This window comes from Trachurus trachurus (assembly GCF_905171665.1).
Source record: "Trachurus trachurus genome assembly, chromosome: 6".
NCBI classification, from domain to species: domain Eukaryota; kingdom Metazoa; phylum Chordata; class Actinopteri; order Carangiformes; family Carangidae; genus Trachurus; species Trachurus trachurus.
Genome location: NC_139897.1, coordinates 3816268 through 3833537, shown reverse-complemented (window position 1 = coordinate 3833537; position 17270 = coordinate 3816268). Strand labels below are relative to the sequence as shown.

Sequence of the window (17270 nt, the reverse complement as noted above, 5' to 3'; positions counted from 1 at the left end):
TTCTTTTAGGGTGACTTTAAACATCAGTCCAGGGACAACAGATGCAAAATAGCCTTTTGGCTAATTCTGGCATGTTTACATTTGTTTAAATGTTTTTATTAATGTGCAATGTCCCTGATCCTTAAACCTTTAAATAAAAAAAATAAAAAAATGATTTAACGTCCACTGCTGGTATTGGTCACTTTGATTATCTGTTCTTCTTTTTCTCGGATAAATTGTTATTATGACGACCACCTCAATGCATTTCCAAATGATAAAGGTTGAATGAATACAGGAACACCATTATTTACTACATTTTCTTTGACCGTGAATGCAGCACGTTACGCCTCTTCCCATGCATTTGCAACATTCGCCGCCCCGGTGCTTAAATGTTGTCTTAATTGTTGCTCACTAGGTGCAGCCTTCGCTTATAAAACAGAAAAACGCATTTCACAGTCTTAAGGTAAGACTCTTGAACGACTAAACTCGAATTGTTTAATGGTAAAAACGTGACATAACAACTTTGGACCATTGTAAACACGCAGGTAGGGCTCGCTCTCTCTCTCGTCTTAACATGATTTCAGCTCTCCCTGTTTGCCAGTCATTTTCCCAGGCAACATTAGCTTCCCCCTTCGACGATGACTTGTCAGTAACTTTTGCGGTGACATTTCACAGTGTTTGTCAGAGGAATGTCGTCAGGCCACATGTCGGTTGTTTTGCTACTTAGCCTAGCTCGTGTGCACACACCAGCCTCACCTGCAGCTCAAACGTAAACCACAGTTACAGTATCAGACAGCTGGATCGTCTGACGAGTCTAATGCACCGTGTTGTGTCAGAAACATGCGGTGGACACGGCTCTTCCTCCCACAGAGGTGTGGTGCGGATCTCGGTAAAGCCCAGGACTCTATGGGGACAGATCCTGGGGAAAGTGAAGTGCGTTTCCCCGTCCACTGCCCCTTAACCTGACACTCAGCCCAGCCCGTTGTGTTTACGGATGCTCAACCAAACCCCAATCTCGCTTTAACTCTAACCAGTCTGCTTCCAAGCCTTTGAATTAATATCTATTGTTAATGTAGGGTAGGAGCTAGCTAGATCAGTAGCCTGCCAACCAACCATGCATTCATCTTAAATAAATCATTAAATGCCTTCCGGTAATTTGTCCCAAATTGTGTTTTATTCTGACGTCATGACTGACCGGTGCTCTCTGTTACAGGAGTGAACTGTAGCTGTAGCTATACTGTTCAACACTGTTTCGGGCTGTCACAAGACGAGACATGCCCGACCCCAGATCGACTGAGCCTGGTTCACGGGTTTCAGACCCGCAGCACTCCCAGAAACTGCTCCGGGTCCTCCGCACCTTCTGGCAGGAGCAAAGTTTTCACGATGCGCTGCTGGTGGTGGATGGAGAGGAGCTTCCTGTCCAGAAAAACATCCTGGCTGCTGCTAGCCCTTATGTCAGGTCAGAAAACTTGTCAGTGCACTTGTGGTCTGGTCACAGCCCAGATACGAACATGCACTTGTGCAGTGTCACCAAAACAAGGATTTGTCCACTAGTGGCACTGTTACTAGAAAGCTGCAGGCTTCCAGTGTTTTTCTCCCAGCCCGTGTTTTGTCATATTTATGTTATTTCCTTCTAGGACCAAGCTGAACTACAATCCTCCAAAAGAAGATGGGTCTACATACAGAATTGAACTGCAAGGGGTCTCCATGGCGATTATGAAACAGATACTGGACTACATCTTCAGTGGTGAAGTGAGTTTGTGGGCTTATAAAAAGCATAATAGTTCAACAATTTGGCAAATTGGCCCATTGCCATAATCCCTATAGTCATAGCAGTAGGTTCTTTACCTTTAATTGTCGGTGCAAGCTGTTTTTAGAACGGCAGAGGAGAGCCGTGAGCTGCTCAGAGCTACGCTACAAAGGCTCAGGGGATTTCTTGGTTTCCCCTCATCAAACTACGGTAATCAAATACACAATCCAACAACTCCAAAACGCTCTGGTGGACAAGTTGTGACCTGCACATTCACCACGCTATGAGATAATAACAGAACGTTACGAGACAGAGTTGTTTTCAAGGTAAATTCATGCAAAACCACTGATGCGCATTCCTGTCAAGGGCAGTTTTTCTGCAAGCAGCCTGTACATTTGCCTAGAAAACAACAATCTCATAGTGAGGTAAATGTGCAGGTCGCAACTTGTCCATGAGAGCATTTTGGAGTTGTTGGATTGTGTATTTGATGAGGGAAACCAAGAAACCCCATTAGCCTCCGTAGCGTAGCTCTGAGCAGCTCGCGGCTCCGCTCTGCCGTTCTAAAAATAGCTTGCACCGAGAATTAAGGGTAACAAATTTACTGCTGTGACTATAGGGATTATGGCAATGGGCCAATTTGCCAGAGTATGATAAGCCAAGTATGATAAACGCACACTTTGTCTCACCTCCTACATGTCCTACTCACACAGATCACTTTGAGTGAAGACACCATCCAGGACATGGTGCAGGCGTCTGACTTGCTCCTCATGACAGACCTCAAGTCTCTGTGCTGTCAGTTCTTAGAGAGCTGCATCACTGCAGAAAACTGCATTGGCATTCGGCTCTTCTCTCTGCACTACTGCCTTTACCACGTCCACTATGTCGCTACCGAGTTCCTGCAGACGCATTTTCGTGATGTGGCCGTCACTGAGGAGTTCAGGGAGCTGCCCCTGGACCGGCTCTGTGAGCTGCTTGCCATGGAAAAGCTGAACGTGGGCAACGAAAAGCACGTGCTGGAGGCTGTGGTGCGATGGTTCGCACATGACCCAGAGGATCGCAGGGTGGGTAACGCTCACTGCATGTATGTAGAGGGATAACCTTTGCTGTCAAACATAATATAAAGACCGAATCATCAACAACTTTAAAGCAAACAGCAGAAAGGTATGCACATAGACTACTATATTCTACAAATAGAGGAAAACATGATCTAAAATAGAAGATATGGTAAGGATTTTGTGAACTAAAAGCTTCATATGATTAGCTGATTTGCATTTGTGAAAATTGTGAAATTAGTTTCAGCCTAAAAAAACCCACCAGATTACAGGAAGTATTTCTGGATCAACACCAGTGTTAAAATACAGTCACCACAGATAACGAGTTTGCAGACAAGCTGTGGAATTGTAGAGATGTGATTTTGTTCTTCTATCCAGTGGTTTCCATTGATCACTGCACAGTAGGAGATTGGGCTGATAGTTGGAAATATTGAATACTGCTGTTAAACGGCAATAGGGGTATACTTCAAAAACATGTTTTTTTGCTTTTATGAAATGAATTTATCAGGTTGTAATGTTTGTTTCACTCGTTTTATGGTGAAAGCTACACAAATCAACACTAACGTTAACACTGGATTGATTATTGTGATGTGAAAGTAGTTGCTCACAATGTAGAGCACACAGAACAATTACCAACTTTAGCTCTCTGCAACACTTTAGTGTCTTGAGTCCTGCTTTATGGTTTAATATTCACAGCTGTTATGTTTTGTTTCACTCACTGTTACTGCCCTGTTTCTGTCAGGCAGCTGTTTTTAGAGAAAATCTCAGCCTCCATCACCTGCTCAGCACTAAACAAACAAAGTTAGGCATAAGCTGGTGAACATGGTTGAGCTTTCAGCGGATACTTTTGTGCAGTAGGTGGAGACTAAAAGGTGGGTGAATATTAGATAGATAGTAGATTAGCTAAGTGGAGAAACATGACTCCAGTGTGTTCATGTCTGCTGGATGTGTAAATGGACAACCGGTTCACAAAATAGATTTTCTACGGTGGTGATTTATCAGTGTTGGGTTTATAGCTTGTTCCCTTGCTCCAAAAAAGTGAATAGATTATTCCCTAAGTGCTTCAGGCTTGTGTTTGTTCAATCAAACATTAATGTGCGCCTTGTTCTACCTGTGGTTGTGTGTAGGTACACATGAGGGAGGTGACGTCTGCTGTTTGGCTGCAGGGCCTGGACACCAGCTACCTGAGAGAGCAGGTAGCAGCCGGCCTCACATTTCCTTCTATTTCCTGTCATGTTTTCAGTGGTGTATCAACAGAACCCACGAAACGAAGAGAAGGTTGATGCATCTGACATTGCAGAAGAGGGTTTTTAAAGGGATAGTTCACCCAAAATTCAAATTTCACTCATTATCTACTCACCCTCATGTCGACTAAGAGCTGTGAGAATTTTCAGAGTCCTCCGTCCCTTCTCTGAGTTACGGGGGGGTCGGCGCAGCAGTATTTGTCCATATAATGGTTGTCAATGGATACCAACTTTCTTTGTCCAAAAAGACACACCAAAAAACATCCAAATACCTCCATGCTGCTCGTCTGTAATGTCCCTCTTGTATTGAAGCCCCGACAAGAGAAATTGTTTCGCCGGTCAAGAGCAGTGAACCGAGACACTGGGAGCTTCCGCTACAAACAAGCTTAAAATACAGACTTATTTAATTTTTTTCGGAACAATTTCTCATGTCGGGGCTTCAATACAAGAGGGACATTACAGATGAGCACTATGGAGGTATTTGGATGTTTTTTGGTGTGTCTTTTTGGATGAAGAAAGTTGGTATCCATTGACAACCATTATATGGACAAATACTGCTGCGCGGCCCCCCCCGTAACTCAGAGAAGGAACGGAGGACTCTGAAAATTCTCACAGCTCTTAGTCAACATGAGAGTGAGTAGATAATGAGTGAAATTTGAATTTTGGGTGAACTATCCTTTTAGGGTATAAAGACTTGTCTAACCTAGTTTGTCACAAATGAAGTTGTGTGCTATCCCATCAGGCCTTGGGTGAGCCGCTGATGAGAGAGGTGATCAGAGAGTACTGCCAGCCTGCGCTGGGGGATGGCCAGTTGCAGGGGGAGGCTTTGCTCGCCGCCTTCAAACCCAGAGGTTACTCTGAATGTATTGTCATCGCTGGGGGAGAGGATCGCAAGTAAGTCCTCCATCTTCATTATGATTGCTCATGTTTCTGTTTGTCCTGTTTTTTTTGTCCTCAGCCCTGCTATTGTCATAAAGATCATCGAAAGCTTTTATGAAGATCAAAACCATGACAAAAACTCCTCCCTTTGACTACAAAAGTTGTGGAAAAACATTTAAAGGGACAACGAGGAGTTTTGGAAAAGAGAAGCGTTTTCACACTACATTTATGAGCCTCCGTGCACCGTGAAATTCTTTGACTGTGTGACAAGTGTGGGTAACGTAGATTCATCCACATTAACGTGAGACTTTTTTATAACCAAATAGAAACTCCTCGTTGTCCCTTTAACAGTGTAAATATACAGATTTTTTTCCTAGGCGTGGAAAACATGTACATTGAAGATATCACAACACGCCTTTGAAACTGTAGTTTATTGTGCAATAATCTTTGTGAGAACGTGTGAGTAGGTCCTAGACAGTGTTGGAAATTCTGGTATTTTAGAGTGAAATGTGGTCACGCCCGAGGGAAGAGGTTAAAGATGTGCTGAGTTCACACAGTCGCCTCGCATCCTGTCTGATCTGCTGGTTTTTATCCCGTGCAGAAGCAGGAAACCATCTGCTGTGACGCGCTGCATGTGTCCGCTCTACGACGCCAACAGACAGGCCTGGATCGAGCTGCAGCCCATGAGCCTCGCCCGCCTCGGCCACGGGCTGGTCGCTGCCGGTCAGTGCTGAGCAGGAAGTTCATGTGACTCATGCCATGTATTAGATAAAACTTCTGTCCAGTTCCTCTTCAACGCAACAGCGCACATCTAGCGCCTATGCAGGTCAGCAGTAACACTGTGTTTCCTGTCTGTCAGAGGGCTTTCTGTTTGTGATGGGTGGAGCAGATGAACACAATGCAATCCTGGACAGTGGAGAGAAATACGACCCAGACTCCAACACCTGGAGCCCCATACCCTCCATGCTTCAGGTATACTCGCCTCTTTCCGTACCAAGAAGAATTACTCCTGTAATAAAAGTATGTAAACAGCTAAAACTGATATTTGCAATAATTCTCTTTGGAAATTTCGACTTTTTTCATTTTTTACCATATGGTTAAATATTTCCTTCAAATAGACAATGAAAAAGTTTAAAAAATGATTCATTATGAGGAGGCCTGAATTACCAGTTTATCACTAGAGGTGCTGGACTGCAGCCATGGTACAGTATACAGTAATACACTGCTCTCTGACTTTTTCACATTTTTACTTTATGACCACTAGATGTCAGCAGTGATGCAATGCAAGCTCAGATTAAACCCTCGATGTTAGTTTAAAACCAGTTCTCGGAGATCAAACCGGTGCAATTCTCATTGTATGTTTTTTTTTTTATATATTGTTGAGTAATGTAGTAAAAAAGATGTAGTAAAATCATACTTTGATATATTATTGACTCGGTCATCAGCTATTCCAGCTTGTGTGGAGGCTGATGCTGGGAGAGAAGCAGGTCGACAGTCACATAGAAACACACAACCAGTCACAACTATCACACCTGTGGGTTTTTTAAAGGCGCACTTTGACCTAACCTGCCGGCCACTCACCTGGTTTGAGCCTAGGATGAACAATTGATGGAAATATACAAGTTTTCTTGATGTTGCCATGTGTAATATATATCCTAAGTGCTGCTATTTTTTGATAAAGGTCAAATCTGTCACACAAACCATAAATGGAGCATTTTACTGCTAGTAAAACAAACATAGGGAAGCACAATCACAACATCTGTCACAAGCGGGACAGTGTCCTTCTAATCTTTACCAGCCCGACCTCGACACTGTCTCAGATGGCGCCTTGCAGAGATGGAGGAGGCCTGGACCCGACACAAGCGTTTGCCCCCAGACCTCATCTGTTATTTCTAGATGTAAATCAGCCTCACATAACATTTTATTACTTCGGAGCGAGATGGGATTGACCAAACTGGATGGGAAAGAAGTGTTGGAAAGATGGAAATGTAGTGATATACACAAGTCTTTAAATGGTTTTATACTGTAAATATGCAGAGAAGAAGATGTTCTAGCAAGGACAGAGGTGTGGGGTGATGGAGAAGGCTAAATATTTCACCTAAAGTGCTTCCAAATCACATTTATTGAATAGGGAGAGACTTGTTAGAGAGGCTGATGGGAGTGAGAGGACGATAGACAGAGGAAAACGTCTCAGGGTAGAAGTCTCCATCTTAATCCGTGGTGGTGGAGACTGAGCGTCCTGCAGATAAAATCAAAACTGGACCACTGTTAAGTTTGAGGCCGACTAGTAAAATCTCAAATCTGGCGGCACTACCCCACCTAGAGATTTTAGTCTGTGGAGAGACTAAAAGTCTTACAGAGTGTAAGAGTCTTTTTACTCCAGATTAAGTCAGACACTAATTTGTCACTGTTACAGAAAAAAGGATTGCGTCGAAACGAAGAAGAAAAGTAAGAAGAGGTTTGCATTTTTAATGAATAAATTCTGGCTGCTGGGGATAAAATGAATGAAGAGCAACTGTTTAAATCACCCTGTGTCTTAGCAGCTAAACAAGGGAAGAGTTTAATAATATGATAAGGCGATTAAGGATTTACCAGCCTGATTTCCTGTGTAGTTGAGTCCACAGATTTGGACTGAACTCCATCACGGTGTGTGTTGGTCAGGACATGTGTAACGACCCCTGATTATGTCGCTGAAAGGCCCCTGATGTATCTTGATGTCACACTTGTTGGGTGGTATTGTCTGGTAGATTTGAGCCTAGAGGTGGTGTGGTGGGACATGTGGATCATGATCATTGTGTGTCTGGTGAACACAGGCTCGTCAGAACTTTGGCGTGGTGGAGCTGGACGGTCTGATCTACGTCCTGGGAGGAGAGAACGACGTGACGGAGCTGATCACCGTGGAGGTGTTCGACCCTCACTTCAGCACCTGGAAGATGCAAACCAGTATGACCATGATCCGCAAGGTACAGCACACACACACGTACTGTACATCTTGTTGACAGGAGAGTAGAACACAGCAGGAGTCATACAGAGGCACTCCATATCTACTCCACTTCCACAAGTTCTTTGGTTAAATGTACAGTCTATAACTTCCTCTAGGGGTCTCCCAACCGAACAATATCAAAAAACACTGTTGAGGGATCGTGGGAGTCATCTTTACCACCATTACTGTAAGATTCCTTTTGTTTATTGTGTCATTGGCTCAGGAAGTCAAACAGACTCAGTGAATATAACCAGTAGAAGCAGTTTCACTCCACCCTTTCTCCTTCCTTGACCTTTCTGTCCTATCACTGTGGCTGACGCTCTTCATCATGGAATAAAACTTTAGACTCATTTTTTTCTCTCTTATAACTTGTGAGTAGGCAGCTGAATTATCAGCAGAGGTGTGGGGGGATTAAAACCAGTAGAAACACTAATAAAGCAGTTTCACTTGAATTCCTTCATCCACAAATGTTCTTTAGCAAACACAGCACATCTCAGAGCAGCTGGGAGCTGAGCTGTCCAACATTTCTCAACTTTTATTCTCCGATCAGCCATCCAGACATGTGATGATGAAGTTCTTAATCCGATCCAAATATAAAATGAAAATAATTGGTAGAAAAAGACCAGGGTGTATCCCAAGTAATGGGATAATAATAAGTACTAATCTAAAAAAAAAAAGTGTGTATCCCAAAGATGTCACTTAAAACTGGGGTAAAACTTCATTTTGCTGGACATAAGCCATCACCATGATTAAAACCACACTGATTAAAACATTTGGGAAAATGTAGGAACACAACTCAACACTTAACTACCAACTACGAAAATGATATTTACAGTAGTTGTAATAGTTGTAAAAAAAAAAAAAAAATGACACCAAGAAAAATCATTTCAGATTTTTAACCTTTAATATGCCCATTACCTGTACAATTCAACTTGAAAAACAAACCTTTCAAACAAAACAGATCTTTTAAGGGATGGGGGGGGGGGGGTTATTTGCCTACTCTTCATTGCAATAGCACCTCAAGTCTGTCAGATTGTGAAGGCATCTTCTGTGCACAGCCCTCTTCAGGCCACACCACAGATTTTAAATTGGATTCAGATCTGGACTCTGGCTGGGCCACTCCAAAATGTAAATCTTCTTCTGGTGAAGCCAGTCATCAGTTGATATGGATGTGTGCTTCGGGTCCTTCTCATGCTGAGAGCTGAAATTCCTCTTCATCTTCAGCTTTCTAACAGATGCCTGACATTTTTGTGCATGGTATTTGGAGATTCCAAAAGTCAGAAAATCAGACTCTGTATATGTTTTTGTAAAATGAAGCCCAGACATATAAAGAATATAGGAGATTGTCCACGACCAATTCTAACTTGACAGAAATTCCTGCTGCTCCTGTTATGTTGCTGGAGGCCTCTAGGCAGCCTCCCCAACAGGTTTTCATTTTTTTGGTGTTTAAATTTAGGCCGTATTTCCAGTTCTTGGAATGTCACTGTTGTGCTGCATTTTTTCAAATCATTCCCATGAGATGTTTAATGTCTTGGAAATTAATTTGTTCCCTTTTCCATTCAACAGTAAGCTCTCTTTGATGTTTTCATGTCCTTTGCAGTAAGATGTAACTAAGTAAATGATAGATAAGTCCCACTAGTTCAGCTGAACTTAATTTGGACTTAAATCAAGTCACTTTCATCGATGGCAGGTGTGAAACTATTTATCTAAGCACATTATTGAGAGGGTGTGCACGCTTGTGCAACTACATTTGAGTTTTCTTTTTTAGTTTTTCCCACCCCGTAAAAGATTTCACTTTGTTTGTCAATTGATTTGGACATGTTATAGGTCACATTAATGATTCAGAAATTATTTGTCTTGGTCTCGTTTTTTTCTTTACATCACAAAAACTTGGTATTTGAGACTTTTTATAGGTTTCATATACAGTGACAAACGTTTATCAAACACTGTGTCTTGAGTTTCGTCCTTCAGCTGCCAGACTGGTCAAGCGAGGCTGTAGCTATTCTCAACCTCTACATGACTGTTTTAAACAAATAACATGGACATCAACTATTGTGTGTCCCACAATTGGTAAAGATTTAGTCTAAGGAAACATCTCAAAATTGTTAGTTTGTTTGACTGACAGTACAAAAACAAAGACAGTGAATGTAGCATCAGTGATGAATGTGTTAATAAGCGGTTTCAGACTGTGGTGGTAGTGGTGGTTTGGAGCTCATGGTATAACACAGTGACCCTGCAGTGGCCTAAACTAAAGTTCAGCTGTGGACCCTCCCTGCATATATATACTTCCTCTTTCTCCCTGTGTCAAATAAAAGCCAAAATGTTTGAAAAAAAAAAATGTCTAAAAGAAGCTGTTGCTGAGCAATCCTGTCATTGAGTGGTTTTTTTTTTATGCTAAATAAAAATCATAAACGTCACATCTAATGGACTTCCTCTTCCTTGTTCTGTCACACCAGTGATGGCTCGGCAGGATGGTTTGAACACACGCACCCAACACTAAAAGCGATGAGAGCGTGCAGAATGGGGCCTGAGGCCATAACAACCGTTGCTCAGACCAAGTGATTCATGTGTCTTTTACAGTAGACCTTTTCCACATACTGTGGTTTTGTACAGCTGTGTTTGTCTTCTCCCTCAGGTCGGCTGCTACGCCTCCATGAACAAGAAAATCTATGCCATCGGCGGGGGCTCCTACGGGAAGCTGTTTGACTCAGTTGAAAGCTTTGACCCCAAAACCCAGCAGTGGACCGGCCTCTGTCCTCTGAAAGAGAGAAGGTGAACCCAGCAGCCAGTGATTGTGTGTGTGTGTGAGCAGGACAAAGGAAAGAGGATGTGTGATCTGATCAGCTGACACGCACGTCCCTGTTCCTTTTTCTCATCATGACATGGTTCTCATGGTCTCAGATGATCTGCACCTTGTTTTGCTGTCACATGACACAACTCACCTGCAGCATAGGTCAAATGCTCAACTTGGTTTTTGTTTGTGTTGCACAACAGGAAATGAAACATTGGTTATTGTCGCCCTCACAGAGCTGTCAGTTTTAGTTTCAGTTTGACTTATCTCGCCACACCTCAGTCAGCCTCACTGTCACATGGAAATGATCATTGTGAGTTATGATGAAAGGTATTCTGATTCATCACACTAGCTAGCCAGACACAGAATGTGTTCATTGTGTTTACGTGTTTAATCCAGTTATAGACGTTATGACTGTACAAAATGATACGACTGATTACAAAACGAACTGGCTACATGTAACTGGGGCGGTGATGCTATGTGTCGTACCAGAATGTCCACGTGTAAATGGAATATGTGAATGAAGTCTCCTTGTGAATTGAGTGTATTGTTATTCAACCATGCCGCACTATGCGCCTAAGACAAATTTCCCTTATGGGACGAATAAAGATTACCTTTCCTTAAAACAATGTATACAGGGCGGATGAGGGGGATTTAATCTCAATTACTCATTTTATCTCCCACATTTCGTCCTACGTTCCTGTCAGGTTTGGGTCTGTGGCATGTGGCGTGGGACAGGAGCTCTACGTATTTGGAGGAGTTAGAAGCCAAGAGCCAGACAACCCCGAGCAAAGGCAAATGACCACCTGCAAATCTGAGTTCTACCACGACGAGATGAGGAGGTCAGTGTGAATTGCTCAGTTACGCAGTGATAACATTTTTCTATTTGATTCTATAAATATTTTTCCTATTACTTATGTTTTTTTCATTTCTATATTTTATTGCCCCAGTGTGATTCAAAGGTTGAGTGTCAGCCCAGCTTTCATCTTGGGGACAGAACCTGAGTAAACAGACTCATCAGAGGGACATGTAGCAGCTGTTTTGGAGCTTTTGACCAAATGCCATGACCGTCATCAACAATTGATTGTTGTGTTTTGTTTTTGAATTCCAACTAGTAATAGTTGTAGTAGTAAATATGGACAGTATGACAGTGGAGCCAGATCATCTGAATCGTGGCTTGCTGCAGCATAGATCATCAATCATCTCTTCCCCAAAATGTTAGGATGAGGTTTATTGAGGTGGTTGGTTTTCTGAGAAGTGGCATTGTGATGTCATGATCACCGGCAGTGACTGACTCCTAATGGAGGCCCCACAGCCCCGCCCACGCCACAGTCACCACTGCACAGAGTCTGACTCCAGCTGACGTCAGCACAGTAAGATGGCAGCGCTCGTATCCATGATATGAGCTTATTGGGTATGTAGTTGGCTTCATTTTTGAGCTGTGGGAGGAAAACCATTGTACTTGTTTTTGTTGGTTCTGCATGACATGACGCGTTAGTGATGATCAGATCTTCAAGGAAGTTGTTGTATGGTGAGTTACCATATAGGGAACTTTTCCTCAACCTGTGACGTGTCAAAGTGAGACTCTCTCCTAACCCAAGCATTTGCAGCGATTCACAGCTGCCTGAAACTGCCCCCGGGAATTACTTCAGCACACGCCTACCTCATGATATGGCACTTCCACGTCTTCTAGAACAAGTATCTAACTAATTTTAAACATACGTACTATATCTATGAGTCTGAAAAGCTGGAAAAGCATAGTAGGTCCCCTTTAAAGAAAAAGATACCTGCTGAATCACTCACGGTTCGAATCCCGCATCAGGCAGCCCTTTACTGCATGTCATTCCCCCTCTCTCTGCCTCCCCATTTCCTGTCTCTCTCTACTATACTATCAAATAAAAAGGCAAAAAATATACTTAAAGGGACAACGAGGAGTTTCTATTTGGTTATAAAAAAGTCTCACGTTAATGTGGATGAATCTACGTTACCACTTGTTAATGGGCCCATTTTCGATAAATATATCGTTTTGTCTCTATGGTTATTTTGTTATTATTAGTGGTGGTGGAAATGCTGGTCAAGCCGACCAGCGTTTCTTTACTTTCGGTTTCGTGGCGAGTCATGAGAATAACGCCGCCGAATCGCTGTTTATGGTCGATGTGATCGTCTTTGAACCTCTGACTTTAATTCTTGATGAATGAAAACATGAGTCTGTCTTGCGCCGGTCAAAGAATTTCACGGTGCGCAGAGGCTCATAAATGTAGTGTGAAAACACTTCGCTTTTCCAAAACTCCTCTTTGTCCCTTTAAATAAAAAAAGAGACAAATTGTTGTGATATTATAGTGAAATGTTGCTCCTTTATCTTTGTTTTCCATCACCATGGCTAGGTGTATACAGGTGCTGTCACTTGTTGAAGTTCCTAGTATTATGACAATCAGCACTATCAGATCACTAGAACACTTGTTGATGAAGATGCAGACACTTTTTCTCGTCATAATCCTGACACCTGTGACATGTGCAGGTGGATGTTACTCGATGACCAAAATCTGTGCATCCAGACCAGCTCATCCTTCGTCTACGGAGCCGTTCCCATCGGAGCCAGCGTCTATGTGGTGGGAGACCTGGACACAGGTCAGTAAAACAGCAAACAGAGCTTTGATGGAGTTAAATGAAAGTCAGTGTTTTAAATGTGTGAGGTTGGGTGTTTCCTGCGCTCACAGGTACGAGCTTCGACTACATCCGGGAGTTTCGCCGCAGCAGTGGGACCTGGCAACGCACCAAGCCCATGTTATCCGGCGACCTCTCCAAGACAACCTGCGCCGCCCTGCGCTTCGCCAACTGTCGTCTGTTCCGCCTTCAGCTGAATCAGGGCATGTTCAGGATCCGAGTCTGACCGTCTGCTCCACGCTCCTCCACTTGTGCACACTGGTACTTTTATGAACACTAAAGAATTATAATCACTGGATGTTGAAGATGGTGAAATGTCCGTTCAGGGGTTTAGACTCGACTTTTTTGTGTGTCGCTTGACAGAACAAAAGTTACTGTAATTGAAACACATTTTTTAACATTATGGGTTTTATTTTTTATTTTTAACATGGATTAGATTGTTTTTTTAATTTCTATTTTATGGACATTTCTTATTTGTAATGTTTACTGGTGAAGTGTTGCTTGGTGACGGATTTAAACTGATGAACTTACTGCCACACATGAGGAATTATATTATATTTTAGAGAAAACACTTCAACTATGCTGCTGTGGTGCAATCTGCGTTTTAGGACTTATTATGTAGTTTGGTGTGTTGCTCGTTTATGGTCAAATTTAAATGCCATAAATGTTTGTCCAGATATTTTGCAGGAGCAGAACTCGCTAAAAAAGTGTTTTAGTCACATAAATGTAAAGAGGGAAATCAGACTCCCAAGGAGCACAGGGACATTTTTTGGCTAGTTTATACTGAATGCAACACAGCCTCAACACAAGACACCTTGATACACTGGCTCCAATACAATCTGAATGTTACACTGGACAGATGCAAGTGTTGGGGTTATCCAACTATGTGATGATGAGGGCTGAATCATGATGAAAATAAGGGGGAAAAAAGCTAATAGTGAAATATTGTCAGCTCCCATCATCAATCAGTTTTCTACTTTGGAAGGGCACTGAAACAAAACCCACTGTGAGCTGTGAGCATGGCATGGGCACGTTGGCCAGTGTGCTCTTCACTCCTTTGTGTCATGTTCGGTTCGTAGACTCTGGCCATACTAGAAGTCACATTGGGAGAGGTTTTTTTTTAAACTTTCAGACAGGCAGAATTTTCACCAAAGTAAAAGGACGGTATTGCGGAAAAAAGCTAATGCTTGAACGCACACTATATATTGAATATTTTCAACCATTAAAGGTCCCATATTATGCTGTTTTTGAACCATTTCTCATAGGTCTAACTAAATGGCCCAACCACATTGTATTCGTAGCGTATTGCCCCCAAATCAATCTGCGGTTCTAAATCTCAGCAATCTAAAAGTGGCTCACCAGAGCTCTCCTGAGAACGAACCGTTTCTGTGTCTTCGCCTTGACTCCAGCCATTACCTCGTGCGAGTCTTGGATGTAGGAAAATAAATGTTCATGCTGCTTGTTGCAGCCGATAACTTCGCACTTGGGCTCGCTTCTTACTGTCGCTGTTACAGAAATATCTCAGCGGGCGGAGCTCACCTTAAATAAAGTGTGCAGTTAACATAATGTAGAGTTTCACCACATTGTCTCCCAGACGTCACATTACTCATGGACAGCACAGTGACACAGAGTGTGAGGACCATGTCTTTAACTGGAAACTCTTTGTCCTGTAAAGAGTAAAAACCTGAGCTATGCAGTCAAAGATCGTGTTGAAACTCTACTTGATGAAAAATAGGTGCATCAAAAGTAAATCACACAATAATCCCAGAATCCACTGGACAGGCTAAAAATCTATGCATGGGATGGAACGTGGTCTGAGGATGGACTTCCCATTAAAATCCATTGATTCAGTGTCATTCACTGAGTAACTAGCGACAGTAATGGCAGCTTCACCCCTGTATGTGGCTTTGTGAATATCCCTGGTCACATGACTCCACATTTTCACTCATTAACCAAATGTTTGTGCATTCAGAGCACCAGCGCCTTACTTGACCCCCAGTTGTTATCATTGTCCAAACTGTCTGCGCTCAGCCTTTTCAGAAATAGACGTCACTGCAAGTGACATTCTCTGAGTAGCTGGATGTGTCACTGCCTCCGTGACCTCTGACCTGGCTTTCCAGTCAGTACAGTTTTGGCATCCCTTGACCCCATTTGTTCTGTGTGAGTTACAGCTGCTGCTGTCGGTCCTCAGCTCAGCGGTAGCACAGACAGCGTTGATACAAACACAGTACCAGGAAGGCCGTACACACACACATCAGAGACACTGTTCACACTGACCAGAAAAGACAGACAAAAAGTCTTTAAACTGTAAAAGTCCATGGTCATACTAGAATGGAAAAATATATCGACAATCATGTGGAGAAAAACCTGATCATATTCAAACAAATATTCTATCTTCATATGTTCTCACATAGATAATGTAATTATCATGTAACAAAATGCCTTTAAATGTATGCACAATTTTGGTTCCAAATTCAAAACACAAGATTCAGCAGCTCATTTAGTTGCATCAGCTGAACTGATGTTTGACCCTCAAAGTCAGTATGAACTGATACAGTGTGAGTTTAGAGAAGAAAGGAGACTGTTAGGACCCACAATGGACTGTTCACTTCAAATAGAGAAAGTACCAAATGCTGTCACACTTGTTTGCCCATGGAACGTCACTCGATGTTTAATTCAAAGATCATTTATTGATTACCTCTGTTTGCCAGGGTTTACCAAAGTGTAAAGGACTGAACCTGAACAGTTGAAGGGACCCGGTAGAGTTTTCTTATCCAAAGTAGTTCTTTGGAGAAAACATTTACAAGTAACTCCCAGGTTGGTTCACATTACAAAAAGAAGAGTAGTGATTATCCTGTGAAGGCGGGAAAGAAGTGAGGTCATTTATCCCAAAAAGAGAACTGAATAGCGCAGAACCAAGCCGAGTTAGTTATCATACATTTATACAAATGCAATCTGATCCTCAAAATGTATTTTCAATTCAAATGCAGAGACATTTTCCCTCTGGTTGTGTCTCTGTTGAACTTAGGAACTTCAACAGCTGGTGCAGCAGGCTGCAGGTCTTATAGTACACTAATAATACAGGATTTACATTTGGCAGCAACTGAAATTAAGTTCTGCATTTTTTTGCTGTTTCAGTTTTGTTAACGAGGAAAGATGGATGACATCATTCGGTCATAGGTCAGTGTTAAACCACAGCTCAAGTATATTATACGCAGCACAGCAGTTTGCATACAGTGTATTCACACAAGGACTTCCTGGAGCTCTCCATCACTCTGCACACCAGAAAGCAGCAGGACCAATATGCCGAGGCCTGACTGTGAATATTGCGCTTTCATATTTGTGCAGACACTTGACATTCCATAGTGTCTAATCATTTACAGTAAATACTACAGTAAGTTTCCGGGCTGCTCTGTATCCTAAACAGTTGTTCTCACATGTGACAACATCTTATGACCATGTTATGATACACTAGACAACACAATAAGGGAGACTAACAGCAGTCTAAACTGAAAGCGGGCGAGTTTGAACCAAAGTCATGTTGTGAAAGACAGGGAGTGAAACTCTGTCTCAGTTTGTACTTTTGTAACTGATGCATGAGGAAGTTTTGTAAGATGTTGTCTATGAGAGTCATTCATTTACGTCAAAGGAATTAAAACACCAAAATTGTCGCCTGAATGTCCCTTTTGTTTCTATTTTGTCTTTGCTTGCTGCTGATCACAAGGGCTAACTCAGCATTTTGTTATTCAGAGAACTAGTTAAAGAATTCACATGAACTCCTCCTGTAGACCTTGACCAATGATTTGGACAAAAATATAATTTGGATATCATCTGATATTCTTCCTCTCTGAAAAACATTTCAATTTGTAACGTTTTGTTTAATTTGACATTGTCAGTAGCTACATCAAAAGAAAGAATTCACGCAGTT

General features: G+C 42.3%; 1 protein-coding gene across 1 annotated transcript; it reads left to right on the top strand.

Moving 5' to 3' along the window:
- The first annotated feature begins 350 nt into the window (after window positions 1–350).
- On the top strand, window positions 351–17061 carry gan (gigaxonin). The gene is made up of 13 exons (XM_083974063.1): window positions 351–442; window positions 1193–1438; window positions 1617–1731; window positions 2440–2790; window positions 3909–3977; window positions 4768–4919; window positions 5506–5627; window positions 5764–5876; window positions 7718–7867; window positions 10523–10659; window positions 11386–11520; window positions 13197–13306; window positions 13396–17061. The coding sequence occupies exons 2-13, from the start codon at window positions 1254–1256 to the stop codon at window positions 13566–13568; spliced, it is 1812 nt and encodes a 603-aa protein (XP_083830189.1). The 5' UTR covers window positions 351–442; window positions 1193–1253; the 3' UTR covers window positions 13569–17061.
- The last annotated feature ends 209 nt before the right edge of the window (window positions 17062–17270 follow it).